The sequence below is a fragment of the Amphiura filiformis genome, chromosome 2 (genome assembly GCF_039555335.1).
Source record: "Amphiura filiformis chromosome 2, Afil_fr2py, whole genome shotgun sequence".
NCBI classification, from domain to species: domain Eukaryota; kingdom Metazoa; phylum Echinodermata; class Ophiuroidea; order Amphilepidida; family Amphiuridae; genus Amphiura; species Amphiura filiformis.
Window position 1 is genome coordinate 61,338,550 of NC_092629.1, and position 20,705 is coordinate 61,359,254.

Sequence of the window (20,705 nt, forward strand, 5' to 3'; positions counted from 1 at the left end):
TGTTAAATCACCCGCTCGGGTGAGAGCACGCGAACCCCTCCGTGAGGGTGATCTGGGCCCCTACAAATAGTGGTGTCTGCGTCGGGACCACGCTGGACTTTTTGAGCTGATCAAAAATCCAGGGTCCCGCACCCCACGGACTATCAACCCCATGAGACCCGTAGTCTTCAGTGGAGTGCGTCCGTATATGAGCCAAAGCGTCCAGGTAGCAACTGATGTTGACACCCCTGTGCTTCAGGTACGCTGCCACCGCTCTGACCAAGAGTGTTAAACACCCTGGGAGAGATGGACAGGCCGGATGGCCGGTATCAAAACTGGTAATTTTGAACCTGTACCTAGAAGCGCAGATGCCTCCGATCTTGAGAGGCGATTGGCATATGCAGATAGGCGTCCGAGAGATCTAGCGATGTTGTTCCCATGCCCCTGATGGGGCAGGCTAGCACCGAGGCGAGAGTCCCCATTCTGAACCTCTTGGGCCTGAAGAGCGTGTTCAACAGCCTGCGGTTCCGGATGGGGCTCCCGTCGCCGGTCTTCCTTGGAGCCAATGGCTCCAAGATCACCCAGAGAACGGGGGTAGACCGGGACAATCGCCCGCCGTGAGAAGCTGTGTGATCCCTGTCAGTAGTGCCAGACGCTGGGGGCCGTCTGACGGAACTACTGTGGACCTCTGAAATGTGCAGACGAATGTGGGGAGACTCGGTTGCCAGTCTGTCACCCCCCCTCACCACTGACCATACCCAGGCGCTCAAAGAGATGGTTTCCCACCTCTGGGTGAAAGCCATAAGCGGTCGATCCACTGGGAGATCCCCTGTGGAAAAACCGCTGAGCCCCCAGGAATGCTCTGCCTAGCTTCCCTTGGAAGAGCGTTTGCTCTTCTTCGGGCTTGCCAGCTGTTCCTGTGCTACCCTTGCGCCTCCCAGAAATGGGTGCTGCAGAGGTAGTGGGCTCGGGTACTGTTGGTGGTGCACGGCCTGCTGAAGTCGGAGCTCCTACCCATGGTAAGGGCAGTTTCCGACCTCTTCAGAGTGCTCCGTTGGTAGCTTCTTTGCACGGTCCTCCACCGTGGCGCAGAAGCATCCAAAGAGAAAAAGGACCCTGCCTTTCCATCGCGTTGAGCGATTGGAGTGGCAGGCCCCTCCCCGGGCGCTGAGTGGACACCCTATGGGCTAGGCCCATGGAGCTCTCGTTGAGGCTAGCTGTTAGCACCGCTAATAGGCTCACCTCGCTGGAAGAGCTCAGATGCTGTCTGAGCGTGATACGCTTGACGACATCTGGGTCCCTCTCGGATCCCCTCAGGTAGGTCCCGTGGTCCTCCCGCGTTACACGCAGAGGAAGCGTGCAAGCACGCGGCGTCATAGCTCTACTGAGCTCAACAGCCCTACGATATCTACCCGTGAGGTTTGCCGGGAATGAGAGTGCAGGCGCCCCCTGTGAGGAAGCAGCAGCTGAGCATCCTACTGAAAGGATCCCTGGTCCTCCTCCATGGACTCCCCTTAGGGGGGTGTCCGGAGGAAGATCAGTGCTGTTGCTCCCCTCGCGGGGCAGCGGGGGAGGAGATTGTAGTGATGTCACTACCGGACTCAGCTTCCGACTCCTTTCCCTCGCCCACAGTATCCGTATCATGCTCCGATGAGGACGGTAACTGAGGACGGGCATCTGAAAGCGGGTAAGAAGGCATAACCACTGTGTGGCTCGCCGACTACCTGCCAGCAGAAGAGGGAGTACTCCCGCAAGACCCTGAGGTATCCGCCATGGCACCACTGGGTCCGCATGCTCTCGCAGCCGTCGTCCTAAGCGCTAGCAGCACGGGCCTACCCTGATCAAGATCTGGGTTAGCCCCATGCCGGCTGGCCTGGTCAACAGCTGATGTTGGTACTGCGTGGCCATCGCTAGGCGACACTTGCCACGGTGCTAGGCCGTGGAAGAAACACCCTGCGGCGGGTACCACGCGGGGCATACCCAGCCGGCAGCTGACCCTGAAAGGATCCGCCACCAGGGTAACCCCATGGTACTGCAGTACCAGCACCGCCTCCCCCCCCCCTTGTTGCCACAGAGACTGTGGCGACTAAAGCGAGTGCTGCGATACCGGTGCGGTATCAGCGTGGGTACCCGTGAGGGTTCCCAACTGTGGACCGCTGTACCCTCGCCACACTGCGTTCCCTGTTTGGGGATCAAGCTGTGTGCTGGCGTGGTACCGGGCGCGGTACTAAGCGTAGGTGCCCGTGAGGGCTCCGGCTGTGTACCACTGTACCCATGCCTCACTGCGTTCCCCGCAAGGGGATCAAGCCGTGGGTATGGGTACCCCGCTATACCGGCTGTCCCTTGGCTAGAGGGAGCTTGCCTAGTACCACGGGTAGCTGAGCGTGCATACCCCCGATCAATCACCTCGCCACCTGAATAGGCAGCGTCAATCAATGGAGCTATGCCCTGTTGATTTGACAGTGATCGATCAAGAGAGGGTAATTGACCCATTGACGGTAATGGATCACCCACGCTCCGCTGGCTCTCGAGGGCATAAGTGGGTTGTTGATCAGCTAGGCTGTTCAAGCTACTTACTGTACCCTCTAGAGCTGCGCCCAAGGTCGCTGTGTGTGGCGGACCACTCACGGCAGCTATGGGCGGGTGCATAGCGGCTACCACTGAAGTCAAGCCGTGGCTCGTCTTTGTAGCTGCCACCGAATGCACCTGGGTCGCTGTCCCGTGAGAGACTGCGAGCCCAACCCCTGAATAATCGCCAGCCAGTCCCTGTGGACAGCCAGCAGCTATTCTAGGGCCCAGGGTATCACTCGGCGGTCCCGCCATGGAACGCTGCCGTGTGACAACCCCAGTTGGTTCTGCTAAGACTACACCCACAGCGTTAGCAGCGGTATCGTCTCTGCTGAACCCATGCATGCTAGGGTTCAACCCAGGCAAGCCTGGGGTACCCTTGCATGCTGCCCGTCGCTGGCTACTACTGTGGCTGTTTGAGCCCGTAGATATGCCTGCAACAGACGGGTGTCCTCCTGCTAAAAACCCGTGAGGATTTTCGCTAGAGGACTGGTATCCTCCTGCTACAAAACCCGCTAGGGTTTTCGCTGGTGGTTACCGCTCTGCTGCCTGCTACATGTACTTTGCTCCGACGTATAGTCAGTGCTTTCGCTGGCTGCTGGGCCTTTGGACGCGCTAGCATTCCCCGGAAGAAACCGCCTGCTTGTCCGGGGACCGGAGCCCCCTTAAGCAGACCTGCCATGACCCATAGGGGCTGTCACAGCAGAATCTACCGTGTCGACTGGTATCCTCCTGCTGCAAAACCCGCTAGGGTTTTCGCTGGTGGTTACCGCTCTGCTGCCTGCTACTTTGCTCCGACGTATAGTCAGTGCTTTCGCTGGCTGCTGAACCTTTGGACGCTTAGCAGTCCCGAAGGAACCGCCTGCTTGTCCGGGGACCGGAGCCCCTTAAGCAGACCTGCCATGACCCATAGGGGCTGTCACAGCAGAATCCACCGTGTCGACCTTACCAGTGCCCTTGGTAGATTTCTTCTTCGTCTTATGGCGATGACGGAGCCTATCCCAATCGTCAAGCTGGAACTCGGAGAGTCCTAAGCAAAAGAAAGACATCTAGAAGATCGTGAGCACTCCTGTGGGTGAAACAGAGCGGGTGTGGGTCCCGCTCCGTCACCAGGGAAGGGCAAGCCCGACAGGGCCGAGGTGAAGCGAGGAGAAAGGGAGGGGGCACTACCCCCCAACACGCGACTCAAGCCCAGTAAGCAAACCTGAGCACGGAGGCTGGTCGCTAACGTTAGTGGTAAAGTAAGGACTGGCTAACTTTATTACTAAAATGTCAGACGGGTCCCTACCAATCCCCACCGTATGAATATCTGATTAACTCGTCTTTATTGGACGGTAATGAAGACATAACGATAGAGTAATCACCCTAACATAGCAACAATAACCTACCGTACATGAAATACAATGTGTATGTACAAACATCTATTGTAACTTACAGGCTGCAATGGTTGTTTTACGTGGGAAACAAAATGAATGGCGTCAACGAAGCGGCCATTTTGAATTGCTCGTGTGTCCCGTATACAAACGGAGGCACGATATGTAGCTAAGTTTTGGATCGTTTTTTGTCACTTTTTCGCCAGAAAATGCCGTCAAAACTATCCTCAGCCGAACAATACCGGTTTGGTTTTACCTAAGGTGTGAAACTACAACCGTATATCTCGCCTTGGTCGAGAAATTGATACACAGTGCTATGAACAATCGATAGGCACGTCTGTGTCAGTCGGAGACCAAGGAGGATAAGGGGCGATCATATGGTGTGACGTCACCTTTTGGGTGAGTCCACCGGGGATCGGGGTTTTTGTTATTTATTCATTTATGTGGGACAAAATGACTATTGTTTTTTTTTCCGCATCTCGGGATCGATGCAAGAAGTATCTTAATCAACATCGGAAACGGTAAGATCGACCGGTGTACTGAGTCAGTTTTGATTGATAAATGTCATAAAAATTGTGAAATTATTTTACAATTTTTGACCACCCTGTACATTGTATGTTTAACGCAAGGGATACCACTGAAACTCTTTCTTCCTAATTTGTTTGAAGGACCCATGCTATGTCTTTCTGAATCCATATTTATTTTCAGCTACAGACATGTAGCTTTCAGAAAAGCAAAGTATGGGGTTCACCATGACAAGAAAGATATTTTGTTGTTGTTCCACCCTGTATTATGATGTTATACTTTGCTGATTTGGCATCCTTGTAATATCAGCTTTCCAGAAATATATACTTATAATGGTCTCAAATGTATTCATTGTGTTGAATTGAATCAAAATTGGTGGTATTTTTCTCATTTTACATTATGTTACACAAAAGATGACCAATTCATGACATGCGACCGTTAATAAATGAAATGAGTGAATAACAAAATATAAAATGTCCTTGATACTGTCCAAATTTAAAGTTTCTTACAAAAAAGTGATTGAAAAAAAAAATCCTGACCCAAGATTTCTGATTTATTGGGTTGGTCTCTGAGGGCAACCAAACATTTTTTTTGGCCTTATCCACATTGAGACACTTAAAAAACAAAGTATACATATATCAGCTTATCTTAATTTGTCTGTCTATTTCTTTATCAAAAAATAGCCACAAATAAGGAAAAGGAATAATTATGTAAGATTTTCCTGCTTATCACGAATATCAGACACACTTCCAATGCCTAGATTTTGTATATTTCAAGGTTTTGTAATATGCAACACTTTATGCTGACAAAACTGTACTTTTATGACATTTTATATTATAATATGATTAACTTGACAAATAAAACACCATGAAAAATGTCATTTCCAAAATGGGAGATTCTTGTATTTTTGGATGTGGTAGTCATACACTAATAGCAAATTTAATTACCGTATTCGTTCCAATAAGCGCACAAGAATGTTAACTGCTAAGGTTAAACAAAGGCTGTTAACCTTTTTGTGCTCCAAGCAGCCTAGCAGTTAACAGTTTTGCGCTCTAAGCAGGTGGATTGTACCTACTACCTACCCATGAATATCCATATTAGACCTGATGCGATGATTACAATGAGGGCCAGGACTTTGGCTACCGTAAAGACATCTTGTACTTTGGTGGCCCATGGTACACTCCAACAGTTAACAAAGGTTAGCAACACTGCAGAAAATGACAAAAGATCAAATAAAAATATGAATTACACATGCTACTGTGATGATATTAAGCTCACTATAAATCATGTATTGTAACAATGGAAATTTTCTTTGTAAGCCCACTCTTCTGTGAAGACCTACAATCAAATACATATAATACAAAAGAATGTTTGGAGAATCTGGGTCCAATGAGGATCAAACTTTGAACAAACACTTGGTACAATGTAGAAGATAGCTTTGTTCTTCAGAACTCTTTATTAACTCAATTAATAAACGTTTAGTACATACATGTAAGATCATATTAAAATACAATCTAATTATGACCCATCAGCAACATTTCTTAAGAATGCAATTTCTTCATTTTATAGCAAACACTGATTGAATGCAAATTAAATTGATTCACTCCACCATGTTGTTTTCTTCAGTGATGTCTTTTCATTATTCAACTGCAACCAATTCCTGAGAAAATCTGGAATTGTGGCACAATTTTATATAAAAGTGCATTTCCCCATTCATTTATGAATCAATGGCAACTATAAATAAACAGATTTAACAATGGCATTTGTTTCGCTTCACGTTCATCAGACCATAAAGCTCAACAATGGTGAATACTACATGTATTTCACTGATTTCATTCAACTACTACGTGGGTAATTGCGCAGTTTCCCGCCACAATAGTTCCCGCCATTTGCAACAATATTGCCAATATTATTCTTCCTGCATTAGTTGGCTAAGCAGATGGTAAAAGTATCAACTGCTTCTGATTATCATGGTGTAATTCTTTGTGCACATGGCTAGAAATATGTAGTACAAAAAGATACCAGTCTTGATTGGTAGTTGGTACCATACCTCAAGAACCACTAGCCTAGTTTGCAGTTGATTTTAAATTGATGAAATAAATGAACATGTATTTTGTGTAAAAATGCACAAGTTTCCAATTTTGATTTTGATGATGGGACCGATTGAAATTGTATTCTGCGCGCAGAGGGTAAAATTGAATAATATCCTATGATAATGATACTTTAGATGAGATCAAAACATATCAAAACAAATTACTTGTCAATTCTATTCTTCAGGTCGTAATTCTGTACCTGTGCATTTTGGTGTGTAAATCTGTGGACAATGCTGTTGATGTTATATTATTGTGAATTGAGCAGGGTTAGATCGCTATGAGGAGGGCATCTAGGCTGTGGGGACACAATATACATTGATACATTGTACATAGAATATTCCATGGTTGTGTGCTATGTATGAGCTCCAAGTGATATTTTTTCAACATGACCTTGACCTAAATTTTAAGGGCACACACATTCTGCTGTACACATGTACTGCAAACATCTGTGTTAAAAGGGGTGTGGGGAATTTCAACCCATTCACTATATTATTATGATCAGTAGGCCTATACAATTGTACAATGTACCCGACTACCTGTAGGACTAATGTTGAATGCAGTCTAGTCTGTACATTGAACATGTATAATTTCAAGAAATCAAACTCAAGTTTAGTTTTAATAAAATTTTTATTCACATTGCACTGCAACCAGTATTATCGAATATCCATGTGAGTGGTCAGAATTTCGTTTCACAGTGCGAGAATAAATTTTGATTCTTGCAGAATAAATTTGCAGATATCATTTGATTTCTTGCAAATCAACTTCTGTGTAGGCCTAAATTACAAAAGTCTGCGAGAATCAACTTTGATTCACACAAATCTGTTTACGAGAATCTTTGGTTCTCGCCGAAATTCATACCCTGTTGAGAATGTCTGTAGTAGGCCCTATACAATATATTACTAAATTTAATTACCGGTAATGTTTTATTTCACATAATTACACTCTTCATAGCAATTCTGAAATCCTGTTGAAATGTCACTCTCTTCAGCTGTGACACAGACATGCCCAGTCATCACTTTCCATAATTGAAGTGACCTGGTCTGGTCAAAATGAAATGAAGGCACCAGATTCACACAGTATGGCAATATCCAGATAACAGATAGGATGACAATATTTGTGATGTGTACTTGATCTGAAGAAATGAACTGTGCAGAATATTAGGCTATAACTTATCCAGTCTTCGGTAATGTTCTTTTAACCAGTCTTCGGCAAATCTTAGTAATATCAAGTATCGGGTACTGTACTGTAAGAAATTTAAGCCTATTACGGTATTAAGCCTATGTACCATGTAGGCCTACATTATCTTTTCTTCTATTTTTATTGTAACAATTTGCAATGCCTTTATATTTTCATTCCCGATTATTGTTTTGTTCTTTCAGTAACTTGTTATCATACTGTTTGTCCGGCACACATTCTACAGCATGCAGGTTTGAAATTCTAAAAATTGTGAAAAAGGGTGGGGGTTTAAATTTTGCTGTATAAAAGGTGGGTTTCCAAAACGTGTGGTAGCAAAATATGAAGTGTGTGAATTTCTGTGAAAGCTACCAAAAATTATTAATACACAAATGAGTAGTATTTTCTAGGTAAATTGCAAATGAAAAGAACCTACATGTAGCCGTACTGTCAAGCAGAATGACCCCTAAATGACATTTGCCCCTTTAACTTGTGTGCATTTATAAGGTCAATATGCAAGTCACAACTCTGTAGGCCTACCATACTACTTAATTTTTGCAAGAGTTACATAGCATTTAAGTTATTTGCAAATGACCATTAGTGATCCATTTATGACCTTGGCCATAAATTTGATATGATTAGCTAAGGCATTTCATAAATGACCGGAAGTGACCGCTTAATGACCTTTGATCCCAAATCGGAGATCAACTTTTGTATAAGGTCACTGCATGCATGTGTTCAAGTCCCAAATTACCAGAAAGAAATTAAGAACAAAGAAAGAAAGAAACAGCTAGTACGGCTCAAGGTTAATTTCAGAAAATTTGCGGAGGTTTGCAACTTAATATTGTCTAATTTAAAACAGGATCGATGATTCCATCATTTTCAACTAAATGACATTCTTCTTTGCGCACTTACTGTTTCGCAATCGATTCAGGATGTCACCCATGTATTTTTTCCAAACAAAACAAAGATTGATGATGAATACAAGTTTGAAAATGGTGATGCACAGTTCACTGTCAGTGGGGTGAGTAATTGTGCCAATAATGTCGCATTCAGATTTAAAGTTAGACGAGTTAAATTCTGCATCATTCTGACTCTAAAATAGACAATGATGGTGCTAGTGATCAGTGTCCGAAATAAGGAAAATCTGGAGGTTATCCCGAGGATAACTAAAGCATGAATTCTTCTTGTCCTCAATACATTTTGGTTGTCCCCAATATGTGTCATACTTTTGGAGGTAAAATATAGTGATTGTCCAGGGGATAAGTACATAGCTCAATATGGTTGTCCCCAGTGATTTTTGGACAAGAGGACAAGAGGATAAGTACTTATTTCGAACACTGCTAGTGATAATGAACCTGGAAGAGACTACATGTATGAAATTTGTGATAGCAATGATGTTCAGTCTTAAAAATTTGAATGACAGCTACAATGTTGTAAGCTTTGGTCACAAAAGGGTGGGGTTCAATAATTCCTGATAAAAAAAGGTGTCTGGCTAAAAAGCATGGGGGTTAATGTTGAGCAGGTTCATTATAATTTTAAACCAGGTCAATGTCACAGCCCTTACAATGCAGAATACGCTGTTGAATATTCAAATTACTTCCTTACTCCTTAGTCTTAATTTTAAAGTATTTAAACTAAATAGTAGTAAGGCCCTCACATTTTTAAAGTTGGTACCCCATTGGTGCACATTTGGAAATTTGGTTGAAATCACCTCCTTTTGCACTCTTTTGGTTATATCTCAAATGTGGTTCAAGAAAAGTATGTAAACCCATACATTTCTGGAAAGCTTATGTTTCAAGGATTGCCAATACATTAGTTAGCATTTGAATATACAGGGTGATCGATAGGTAATATAGGGTGTAACAAAATAATTTCACACAAAAATTTGAATAGTATTATGCCAGTCTCATCATTTCCCAGTATGTAGTACCTGAAATTCATTTTTATTTTAAGAAAGTACACAGTTTGCCCTTTCTAAAAATAAAACATTTGTATCAATTGATTATCTGTACGATCACTATACAGGGTGAGCAAAAAAGCGAACATAATATATTATATGAAAATATGTAATCCCACTGAAGTAGCTCAATATCCTAAGATTACTGACTAAAATCTCAGTTTTGATGCTGCATTATGATAGTTTGAAAACAGAATGTGCTCATATGACATGAAACTCTGATAAAATGATTGCTTATTATACAGGGTGTGCCAAATTTTACCATAGACTGTGTGAAATGCTATTCTTGAGTGCCCAAATTCCCAGCAGAAATGTTGACAGTTAAATCTACCACTTGAATTCTTGTTATATTTGCATTGCTTATAATAGTATTCAAGTCAATTCCACAGATTTCATGTACTTGACATTATAGGGTGTGTCAAAATTATACATTTACTGACTAAATATAGCTTGCATGTTATGGCCTATAATATGTACAAAACATGACGGCGATGTTCAAGTACACTTTACCTAGAGACAGAGAATCAAGAATGAATATTCACATATGTACACATGACTACTACATGCAATTGTTGAATCACTTTCACCATCTAACAATGCTATCAATGTTTCATACAGGGTGATGATAATTGGCAAAAGTGTGCTCTGTTGCGACATACATCTACTAATGAGAATGTGTACTATGTATTTATGTACTTTTGACTTCATGAAAATCTTTCACTATAAAGTATATTAAACTTAAAGAAATACTACAGAGTATATCTGTATGATCAGCATTGGACAACAAGAACTCATCTTTATTTTGAGTCAAAGTAATCAGCACTGTAGAATAGATCAAGCTTGCATACAGTAGGCTACAATTGCATAGTTTCTTCCATTCTTTGAGTTGACTAATTAGGAGTAATTAAGTGACGGCTATAATTAATTAAAGCCCCTGATTAATGGAAATGGTTGTGATTCTTTTGAAGAAATTAATATTCTTTCATTTAAGTTTTTGTTTGAATTCCTGTTATGCCTTAAAACATATTTTACAAAGAAAAAACTTGTAACACGCAGTCACCCATAGGAAATGTGCATAACCTGACTAATTAGAGTTAATTAGCTGCTGTAATTAATTGGTGTACAGGATCTATTTTTTTGTTTGTGGTACTTTTAGACCAATAAATAGGCTCTCATTTAAGCCCAAATGTGCATCCCTGCTATGCTTAAAACATTTTTTTATGAGGGAACCATTCAACATATGGCACCGAAAATGTGACAAATCCACCTTTTGGGGGTACCAATTCAACCCCGGGGTACCAACTTATGTGACCTAATAAGTATCTAGCTTTGGACTTGTACTTAGTAAATAACACCGGAAAAGAATCAAATGCAATTACAATGTGGAAGTAATATTCATCATCATGTGTGTAATCAATATTTATTTATTGATATCTGTTATTTGTAAATATTGATTTTGTATTTGGTTGACACATTGTGCAGTGCAATGTGTTTTCTCTATCCGTGTAAAATAGGCCTACTATGCACTGCAAAACACAGGTGGTGTATGACGTGCAGTCCCTAAATTCAGTAAATTTTCATCGTCAACCGTGTAATTGAATGGGATTATTTTGAAATTTTAAAACGCTTGAAATATCACAAACAAATAGGCCTATGTTGATAAATAATATAAATACAAGCTAAAACCGTTGGGGTTCGATAATGAACCCCACAAAACTAACCGAGTATATGGAAAATGCCATACAGCCGGGCGGTTTCAAGAGTTGCCGGCTCGATCATGTCATCCGCCGCCTGGCAGAACATGAAAAAGATGAAAGTTTCATCATGGTCATAGGATACAATGTAATGCAGATATAGCAAGTTCACTTCAAACTGGCTATGCACCCTTTAACACACATAGAAAAACACAAATTTTTGGCCTTGACACAGACTGACAATCTTTGATGAGGCAGAAGTAGAAAACAAAGTGAATCAGAATTACCGGTAAGAATTGTCCCTTTCAGCCTTATCTTAGTTTTAACTTGCATGCATAGTTTTTTAATTGGGCTGGAATGACTCCTATATGCACAAGTTTCTGCTTTAAAATAAATTGTGTAAACTACAAGGATGTTATGTCTGCACGCTTGCGCGGCAAACCAGTTCAAACATCACATCAAGCTTTTGCATGCTGTTCCATGCACATCATCAAAATTTCACACCGTCCTTGTACAGTTGTACAATATGCTCTGCAGTTTAAATAAATATAAAGTTACATGCAATGATGTACAACGTTTAAGCCATTGTAACATTTGCTGAGGATGCATGCCCTCAATAGTTTTTTTTTAAATCAGTTATTTCCATTTAATTTAAAAACTAACATACCCTGCAAAAATCGGTGCTGTGAACATAAGTTTTGTTGAAATCCAAGATAAAATGCAGGAATCGCCTTTTTATTTACGGTGGAAATATTAGTCTAACACATACGTGATGCAAACACAGCGCATACATGTAGGCCTACATATGGCATGCCGTGATGCGGGCCAACACACATCAAAGGATAAGCCCATTCGCAATTTCAGATCATGGTGCATCATGGGTAATATTTGCCGATAAATTGAGATAACACGATGAGGCTACTGTACATTTCAATGCGGTGAACTGTGCGTTTGCATAAAAACATCTTGTACTGGGATTTTGCCAATTATTTTGTCTTTATTTCTTCATGATATCAATATATTTAATCAAATACAATGTATCATGAAGAAATAAAGACAAAATAATCGGCATAATTCCAGTACAAGATGTTTTTATGCAAACGGCACAGTTCACTGCATTGGAAATGCACTGCAGCCTCCTCGTGTTTATCTCTCGTTGAAGAACTGTGTGACGATGTCTGAGCATGCGCAGTTGCAATTTTCCAAAATTACGAAAGGGCTTATTGTGCCGTAACACAATTGAAACTGAACGACATGCCTGAGATGCCTTGAGTTGTTCGGCTCAAAATTAAAAGGGGGACATACCTGAAAGTAAAAGCTAACATTTATTATGGAAAAGAAATAGGGCATAGTAGGGGCCTACTTCAATTGAAGACTGACTATAATCAAATTAAGTACCGGTACGGTATTTCTTGGCCAAACTGGAACATGCGCGTTGCGCCCATGTAGCATTGTGTAGTGTACTAAGCGGTAAGCGTGTACGCAATGTAAGGTGCATATAGTTTGCATATGACGTCCCGTCAACCAGACCAAAAATGCCGTACTGCACAGGGCAGCAACCAATCATGCCGCGCCTTTGCTCTGACGTCAGACACAAACTAGTCTTTTTGATTCGATCTTCAATTATATTTTTAAGGAAATGCTACAACATGGCATAATGATTCATTAACTTACTGATACATGACACAGCTGCAAGACGAACAAACAAATCCGGAGGTGGACAATCCGGATCAGGATAAAACGGCTGGATGCAATAGAACGCAAATACCAATGCCACGATGGCCTGTCCGGTTGGGTTTATAATAATCAGAGTCACCCATAACAACAAGAAAGCCATAACTGGTCCAAATGCGTCCAAAATGTACGAATATTCGCCACCACTTTTCATTATAGTGGTGCCAAGCTCTGCATAACATAGTGCTCCAATCAGAGAAAACACTCCTGACACAGTCCATACCACCATTGACATTCCCACCGAACCAGCATATTCTAGCACACTTTTAGGTGAGACAAAAATACCGGAACCGATGATACAACCCACTATGATCGTGACTCCATTTAGAAGTCCGATTTCTCTTTGAAGTCCAATTGTGTCAGCATTTTTCATGGATTCTATCGGTAGACCAGAATCACCAGCACCGACTTTGCCTGTGTATGGTAATGTTGGAGCTTCACTCGGCGAGTTATTTGGACTGACATTGCTGACTTGAGCATAAGGAACTTGATTCGCGTTGTCCTCCTCCTTTGTCATTGTGTCTTCTTCACTGTTCACGAAATTCACAAGAAAAATAACTTCTGACCATCCACGACTGTTTTCTACTAATGGCACTATTCAAACCTGAGCGATATCGTTCTAATCAATTCGAAATTCAGTGATAAACAACATCATCCAAATCTGATCGGGCAAGACGACTCCACGGTATTTCGCTATCCATCATTTGGCGCGGTTACATGTGGCGCTAGAACTTACTGCATACACGATACACGTGTGTACATGCATGAGCACTGTATACATAATATTTATGTACGGCCTTGAAGCACATGTACACAATTATCCAGGTCAAGGGTACGACGTAGTAGAACATACCATTCACATATGGGTATGACATAATGTGAGGGGTACTGGTTCGTGTAGTAAATAAACACAAAATTGTTCAAAAATGTTAACATTCTATGACGAAATAATTCCGAACTATACACTCAAACAAACACTAAGCAATTTTCACAATTATTATGAATTAAAGAACGTGTTTTATATAAACACGCAAAAAGTAACTTTCAATATTGATAAAAAAAACACGTTCGAATCGTGACATCCCTAGCAATTGCGGAATGTGAAATATGTTGTTTGCCAGTCAATCTTTCATTCAGAAATATAGTCATTAATAATTATGATTTATCTACACACCCTTTTAATCAGATCAAATAATTGATAACAATGCATGAATGATATCGTTTTTAAGGTCAGTCTTGTCAACTAGTAGTGGTATTAAATAGTATATGGTAAATATTTACGTATGTATAAAGAAAACGGTTTTCAAAAGTAAATGTACTAAAATGAGACACCCCTTTTGTAAATATAAATGCACGATTCCAAATATTTTCTGAATCGATACCGCGAGTATACCGACTACCGACTGATGAGAATTGGATGAATGGACTACGCCATCATCTGGTGGTGACAAAACCAAAATGATCGAAAGCAAAGTATACGCAAAATACTATATACACAAAAGATAGAATTTGAAATTAGTATACGCTTTCTTTCAAATATTACTATCAATGAAAAATATGAACGTGCTGTAATTATGTCTCAGAAATAGTAATTGCGCTTACATGTGTCCCAGAAATAACAATAATAATATTGCTCTTACACGTCAAAATATTACGCACCCCCAAAACAATGATCAAATATCTCTAAATATTAATGAGATCGAACTGTTAATGATTCGTTAAGTTTTCAGCATGGGAGTTGCATCATCTTTCGTTTTCGCCTCTATTTTAACACTGAACAAGTACGGTACTCTCTGTGAAAATCATGCCAAATTAATTTTCTGAAGCATCTCTGGCTAAAGGGTTTTTTCTCGCTCTCCTTTTCAATATGATTAATAAATTAATTCAGATTTCACCACAGCGGTTGCATCATATTTTGCTTCTTTCTCCTCTTTGAACATCGCGCCAAATAAATTTGGGAAATTTCTTAAACGCATTAATTAGCGTTATTGTGATTCTTCATATAGCTTTACCACGCGGGTTGCATCATCTTCTTTCCGTTTATTCCTTCTATTTTGGAGCTTTTGGAATATCGCACCAAATTGGTTTCCCGGATTGGTTTAAATTCTACTGTTGCTTGCCGATACATCGCACCTGCCCCACATTGCATCATTTTTGGGGCGCCCTCTACGGAGGCGGCCCACAATATAGGCATGAGTTTGTGAGAAGCTTCTAATTAGAGTCACGCGGTAGCCGTGACCAGCAAGTTTTTAAAAAAAAGACTGATAAAGAAGACTAATAACAGATGCTCCCGCGAGACTATATTTACAGCTAACATTAAAACACTTGACTTCTATTGTTCGATGTTATTTTTCGCTGGGTACAAAATGTATCTAAAACCATGCTAAATGTTATTTACAGTCCCAGGTGTAATATCGTGACAACTCATTAATTCCAAAAGGGCCACCAATCCTACAGTCAATCATTGTTCGTAATAAACAAATATTTTTGCTTCCATTTCACGCGGTATTTCATAGCGAAAATGAGTTGCAAATCATACTGATCCAGACTTTTTAGACACTGCTACAGGTCTACCTGGTTATCACCTTCACACTACTTTTTCAGATTCACTTCCAAATATACCCTAGCAGTTTCCTGGATACCCTACATACAAATTCTGAGCCCCATTCGCCAAAAAATCAAGTTTTTCACAATTCTTTTGTTCTTATCGGACGACGCATCCATTTATATAATAAATGCTGTATTTCGACACAGTAATTTACAGCAGAGGCCCGTGGCCTAATGGTTAGGGCGCTTGACTCCAGATACGCTATCCCGAGTTCGAAACCCGGTGACCAACTGATTTTTTTTTCAATGTTTTATTAAACAATATATTGTCATTAATCAAGGATAATATAATTTTAAACATCCAGTGCTATTGTGATATTATTTTTTTATTAAAGCAAGTTGTTTGATTCTCAGGGAAATTGTTTATTGTGTTAAAGCCTATTTAAAAACACAGCATAGTGTGATACAACACCATCAAGGATCACAAGAAATCTGAATAACACAAGAAACTAGATCAGGTATTATAGGGTATGCAATACGACGCGTTACTCATTGTTATTCTCATTTAAATATATTTTGTCCTACCACGGGCAAATTCGCATGATAATAGGACAATAAAACATGATTGTGATATACATGAATGGTTGTTGAATCGATTCAGAGACCATCGTCAGCTATCGTAGAACATGACAATTGTCATACCGTCCCGGTAGGTTGATTACAAACACTCTGTAGGTGTGGAAAATTGTTCGCTGGTATGGAAGGCCAGCAGGAAAAAAATATCCAAATAACATTTATCAAGCATACATAGTAACGGAAGCGTCTATGTGACACAACTTGACAAGATAATTATCTTGCCATGTCGACTTATTATCAGCATTATGTCAACATGACGATATAAAATATCTCGCCAAGACAACTGAACAAGCAAGTCAACATGGCAAGATAAATTATTATGCTAAGTCGACATGATGTCGTTTTCGCGAAATAAATTATTATGCCAAGTCAATTTAGCAACAAATTAATGTCTACATAGCAGGATATTTTGTCCCGTCCAGTTGACTTAACAAACAATATAAGTCAATATGGTAAGATAAATTATCATACCAAGGAATAGTAATTTTTGACACCGCATTTAAATTATTGAAAAGCATCCTCGGGATGTAGAGGAGGGGCGGCCCGAAATTAAAGGGAAAATTAAATCTCAAAAGACCGCCGACAACCGCCGCTCAATAGGGATATCCAACTAGATTGCCCCGCAGTGCTACAAAGAACCACAAACCGCGAAATTTGGATATCCAGCTAGATTGCCCCGCAGGACTCAGGAACCACAAATCTTGAAATATGGATATCCTGCAAATTAAAACCACAAACCGCGAAAAACCGCCAACAACTGCCGCTCAATAGAAATATTCAACTAATTGCCCCACAGGGCTACAAAGAACCACAAACCGCGAAATTTGGATATCCAACTATATTGCCCCACAGGGCTATAAAGAACCATACACCATGAAATATGGATGTCCAACAAGTTTTAATTATAAATTAGCCCTCGATAGAGGGCAAAGCTTGAAGGATTAGGGAAATTATAACCACGAACCGCAAAAGTTGCCTTAACAAACAATATAAGTCAACATGGTAAGGTAAATTATCATACCAAGTAATAGTAATTGTTGACACCGTATAATTTAAATTATTGAAAAGCATCATCGGGATGTAGAGGAGGGGGCGGCCCGAAATTAAAGGGAAAATTAAAACCACAAATCTCAAAAGACCGCCGACAACCGCCGCTCAATAGGATATCCAACTAGATTCCCGCAGGGCTACAAAGAACCACAAACCGCGAAATTTGGATATCCAGCTAGATTGCCCCCGAGGACTCAGGAACCACAAATCTTGAAATATGGATATCCTACAAATTAAAACCACAAACTGCCGCTCAATAGAAATATCCAACTAGATTGCCCCGCAGGGCTATAAAGAACCACACACCGCGAAAAGTTTTAACTATAAATTAGCCCTCGATAGAGGGCAAGGCTTGAAGGATAAGGAAAATTATAACCACGAACCGCGAAAGACCTCCAACAACCACCTCAATAGAGATATCCAACTAGATTGCCTGCAGGGCTAAAAAGAACCATAAACGGCAAAATTTGGAAATCCAACTAGATTTGCAGGGCTACAAAGAACCACATACCGCATGAAATATGGATATCCAACAAGCTTAAACAATAAATTAGCCCCGATAGAGGACAGGGCTTGAAGAATAAAGGAATACCACGAACCGCGAAAGACCGCCAACAACCGCCGCTCAATAGAGATATCCAACTATATTGCCTGCAGGGCTACAGAGAACCACGTACATTTTAGTTATAGGTATAGCTACATATACTCGTATTTTTTATTGTCATTAATCAAGGATAATATTATTCAAACTTTTATTTTTCGCTTTATTCGTCTTATGGAGTACTTCAGTAACGGATGACTTTTCAAGCTTGGAGCTACTCGGCTTCATTCATAAAAAGAAAGGAAATCTACCAAAAAACGTTGACAACGTAAAGAAAGCAGCAAGTTTAAAAGCCCCACCTCGGCTCACTTTTTGAAACTTGGTCCCATTTTGAACATCAACAGCAAAATCGGCGTTTTTATTTTATTTTTTTTAAACAAAATACAGCGTTTCCAACAAGTTATAACGTTTTAATAATAGCATGACTGGCATTAATATGCCTACTTGTTATTCATTTAATTCGATCATTAATCATGAATTTAATATTATAAAACAAAACATATATAGGATGTTGGCTTACCATGTAAGAGCAAGATTATAACCTTTCTGATCTTACAAATTAATATCGCATCGGCACATTAAAGACACATAACACATCTGGAAATGTTTGAAGTTGATAATATTATGATAAAGTTTAAATCAGTCCGAGGAAATCAGTACGTTTTACAAATGGGACCAAGTTTCAAAAAGTGAGCCGACGTGGGGCTTTTTAAACTTGCTGCTTTCTTTACGTTGTCAACGTTTTTTTGGTAGATTTCACTCTTACTAGATTTACTCCACAATTGTTTTGCTAAAATTATGCCCTTGCTCAGAAATAAAACCACAATATGCTTGGATTTTATTTTATTATTGTTTTCTGTTATGCACAGGATAAAATGGTGTGCGTATATTTTTAAAGACAAAATTAATGGATTTGTAAAAACACCAAATAAACCGTGACCTTTGTACCTTTGTAAGGCTTTTAAACTGGTTTAAAAACCAGTTTACCGCCTCTTAGAACCCGATAGACGGTGACCAACACTATGGACCACAATAGCCTAATCCTCAATGACATAGTCCAATAACCTCAATTAAACAATCATAGTGCAAAATTTGACCTAAAGTTGCAGAGTATGAGTTTTTTGTACCCAAAGTTTCAAAGTCATTCAATGAATGTACAAATGTATTGGGGTTAAACCGATGGCCTTTGTTTGTTAATTCCCATAAAATCCATATTGTGGTTATTCTCAAACTACAGTTGCCAAACTTACAATATGGTGACCCAATAATATGACTTTTATTTGTGGATGAATTTTGCTGTAATCAACGGAATCTGGCGAATGATTCAATTCCAGTCCAGATTGATACCAAACACATTAAAAGTTGGTACATTTTGATGAAAATGTGATATTATTAAGATCTTAGACATCAATATTGTCTTTTCAACAGAAACAAGAACTACTTTTAAACAAGAATTTGTCTTTAAAAAAGACAAGTTCACGGATCAGGTGTATAGTACATGTGCTTTGAGCTACTTTGGTCTTACATTTAATATTCATATCTAACCTACTCTGCACTTATTCGACAATAAATAAGTGATATGAGGCTTAATAATGATACCTGCATCTTGACTCTAGAAAACAATATTTTTTAAAAACCTCATTTTGCATTTAGTTTTTTAAGCCCCCTCGAGAGCCACCTACCTACAGGATCTCATTTTGCATTTAAGTTTTTATTGTGTTGCAAAGTAGCAACACTTTCTTTATATATGGCGCAATTTGTGCCTGGAAAAGGCTATCCCCTCTTACAACCTATCAACAGGTCTGATTTCTATAATGAGGTGTCACCGGGTTTGCAAGAGATAATAATACCAAATCTAAACACCATGAAATTCACCACATCACGATCAAGCTCACATTGGGCGCCCCATTCCTTTCTTAAAGGAATTTTTAATTATTTTCTGTTATAAATTATAACTTCACGCGTGTGCGTATTTTCCCATTAGCGGTAGCCTAATGATACTGAAATAAAAAGTAGGCCTATAGAGTAAAACAAATCCACAATAAAATATACGTGAATGATATGAATACCCTGTCGTTTATAAAAATCACTTCAGGTGGGTGTTTTCAATCAGAAAATATTTGTAGGTATACTTTTATTTATATATTTAGTATTTACAATAGAAGACACAGGCCAAGATTACGGGCTAAAAATAAATAAATTATAAATTTAAGTTGACATACACATTAAAGTCATAATGTACGATCTTATAATATGAATTTGGTTAATTTTTTTCAAACCTGATTTTTATTATTTGTATTATTTCAGCATTTTGAGTATATAATGACAAATTTAAAATTTGAAGGAAATTTAAAGCCTTTAAAGTATGGTATTGATAAAGACCCCAGTGTTGTTTGATCAGCTGCTCCTTGCATCATCCATTTATCTTCCAACTTTCCCATCAGCATTTTACTTTTAGGATTAATTTTTTGTTAGAGAAAACTTTGAATATTGCTGCTACATGATGCAACAAGCATAGTTGCATTTTTAAATTTAAAGCTACTGTAAGACTAGTTTTAGCATCGAGATAAAAAACACGATCTTGATGGTTTTAGAATTGATCGTGTATAGTCGATCCTCCTCCATCTTGCTATGCTTGCAAAACGTAGGCCTAGATCCTCCTAAAGAATATGGTCTATGACATGACATGTTGAGTAATGTGGGGGGGTGTCTAGAGTTTGCTTGTCACGTATCAAACAATTGAGCTCATCTGCAATCCATCACCATCTACAC

General features: G+C 40.0%; 1 protein-coding gene across 3 annotated transcripts in view; it reads right to left on the bottom strand.

The window, feature by feature from the left end:
* The window catches only part of LOC140146496 (Y+L amino acid transporter 2-like), a 79,689-nt gene that overhangs the window by 26,758 nt on the left and 32,226 nt on the right, over nt 1–20,705 (bottom strand). For 2 of the 3 annotated variants that reach the window (XM_072168361.1, XM_072168360.1), the window contains exon 3: nt 5,528–5,653. In XM_072168361.1, coding sequence (XP_072024462.1) covers nt 5,528–5,653 — 126 coding nt within the window. Of the gene's footprint in view, nt 1–5,527; nt 5,654–13,039; nt 13,845–20,705 lie in introns of those variants that run through there. The other variant, XM_072168363.1, reaches the window with a different exon arrangement.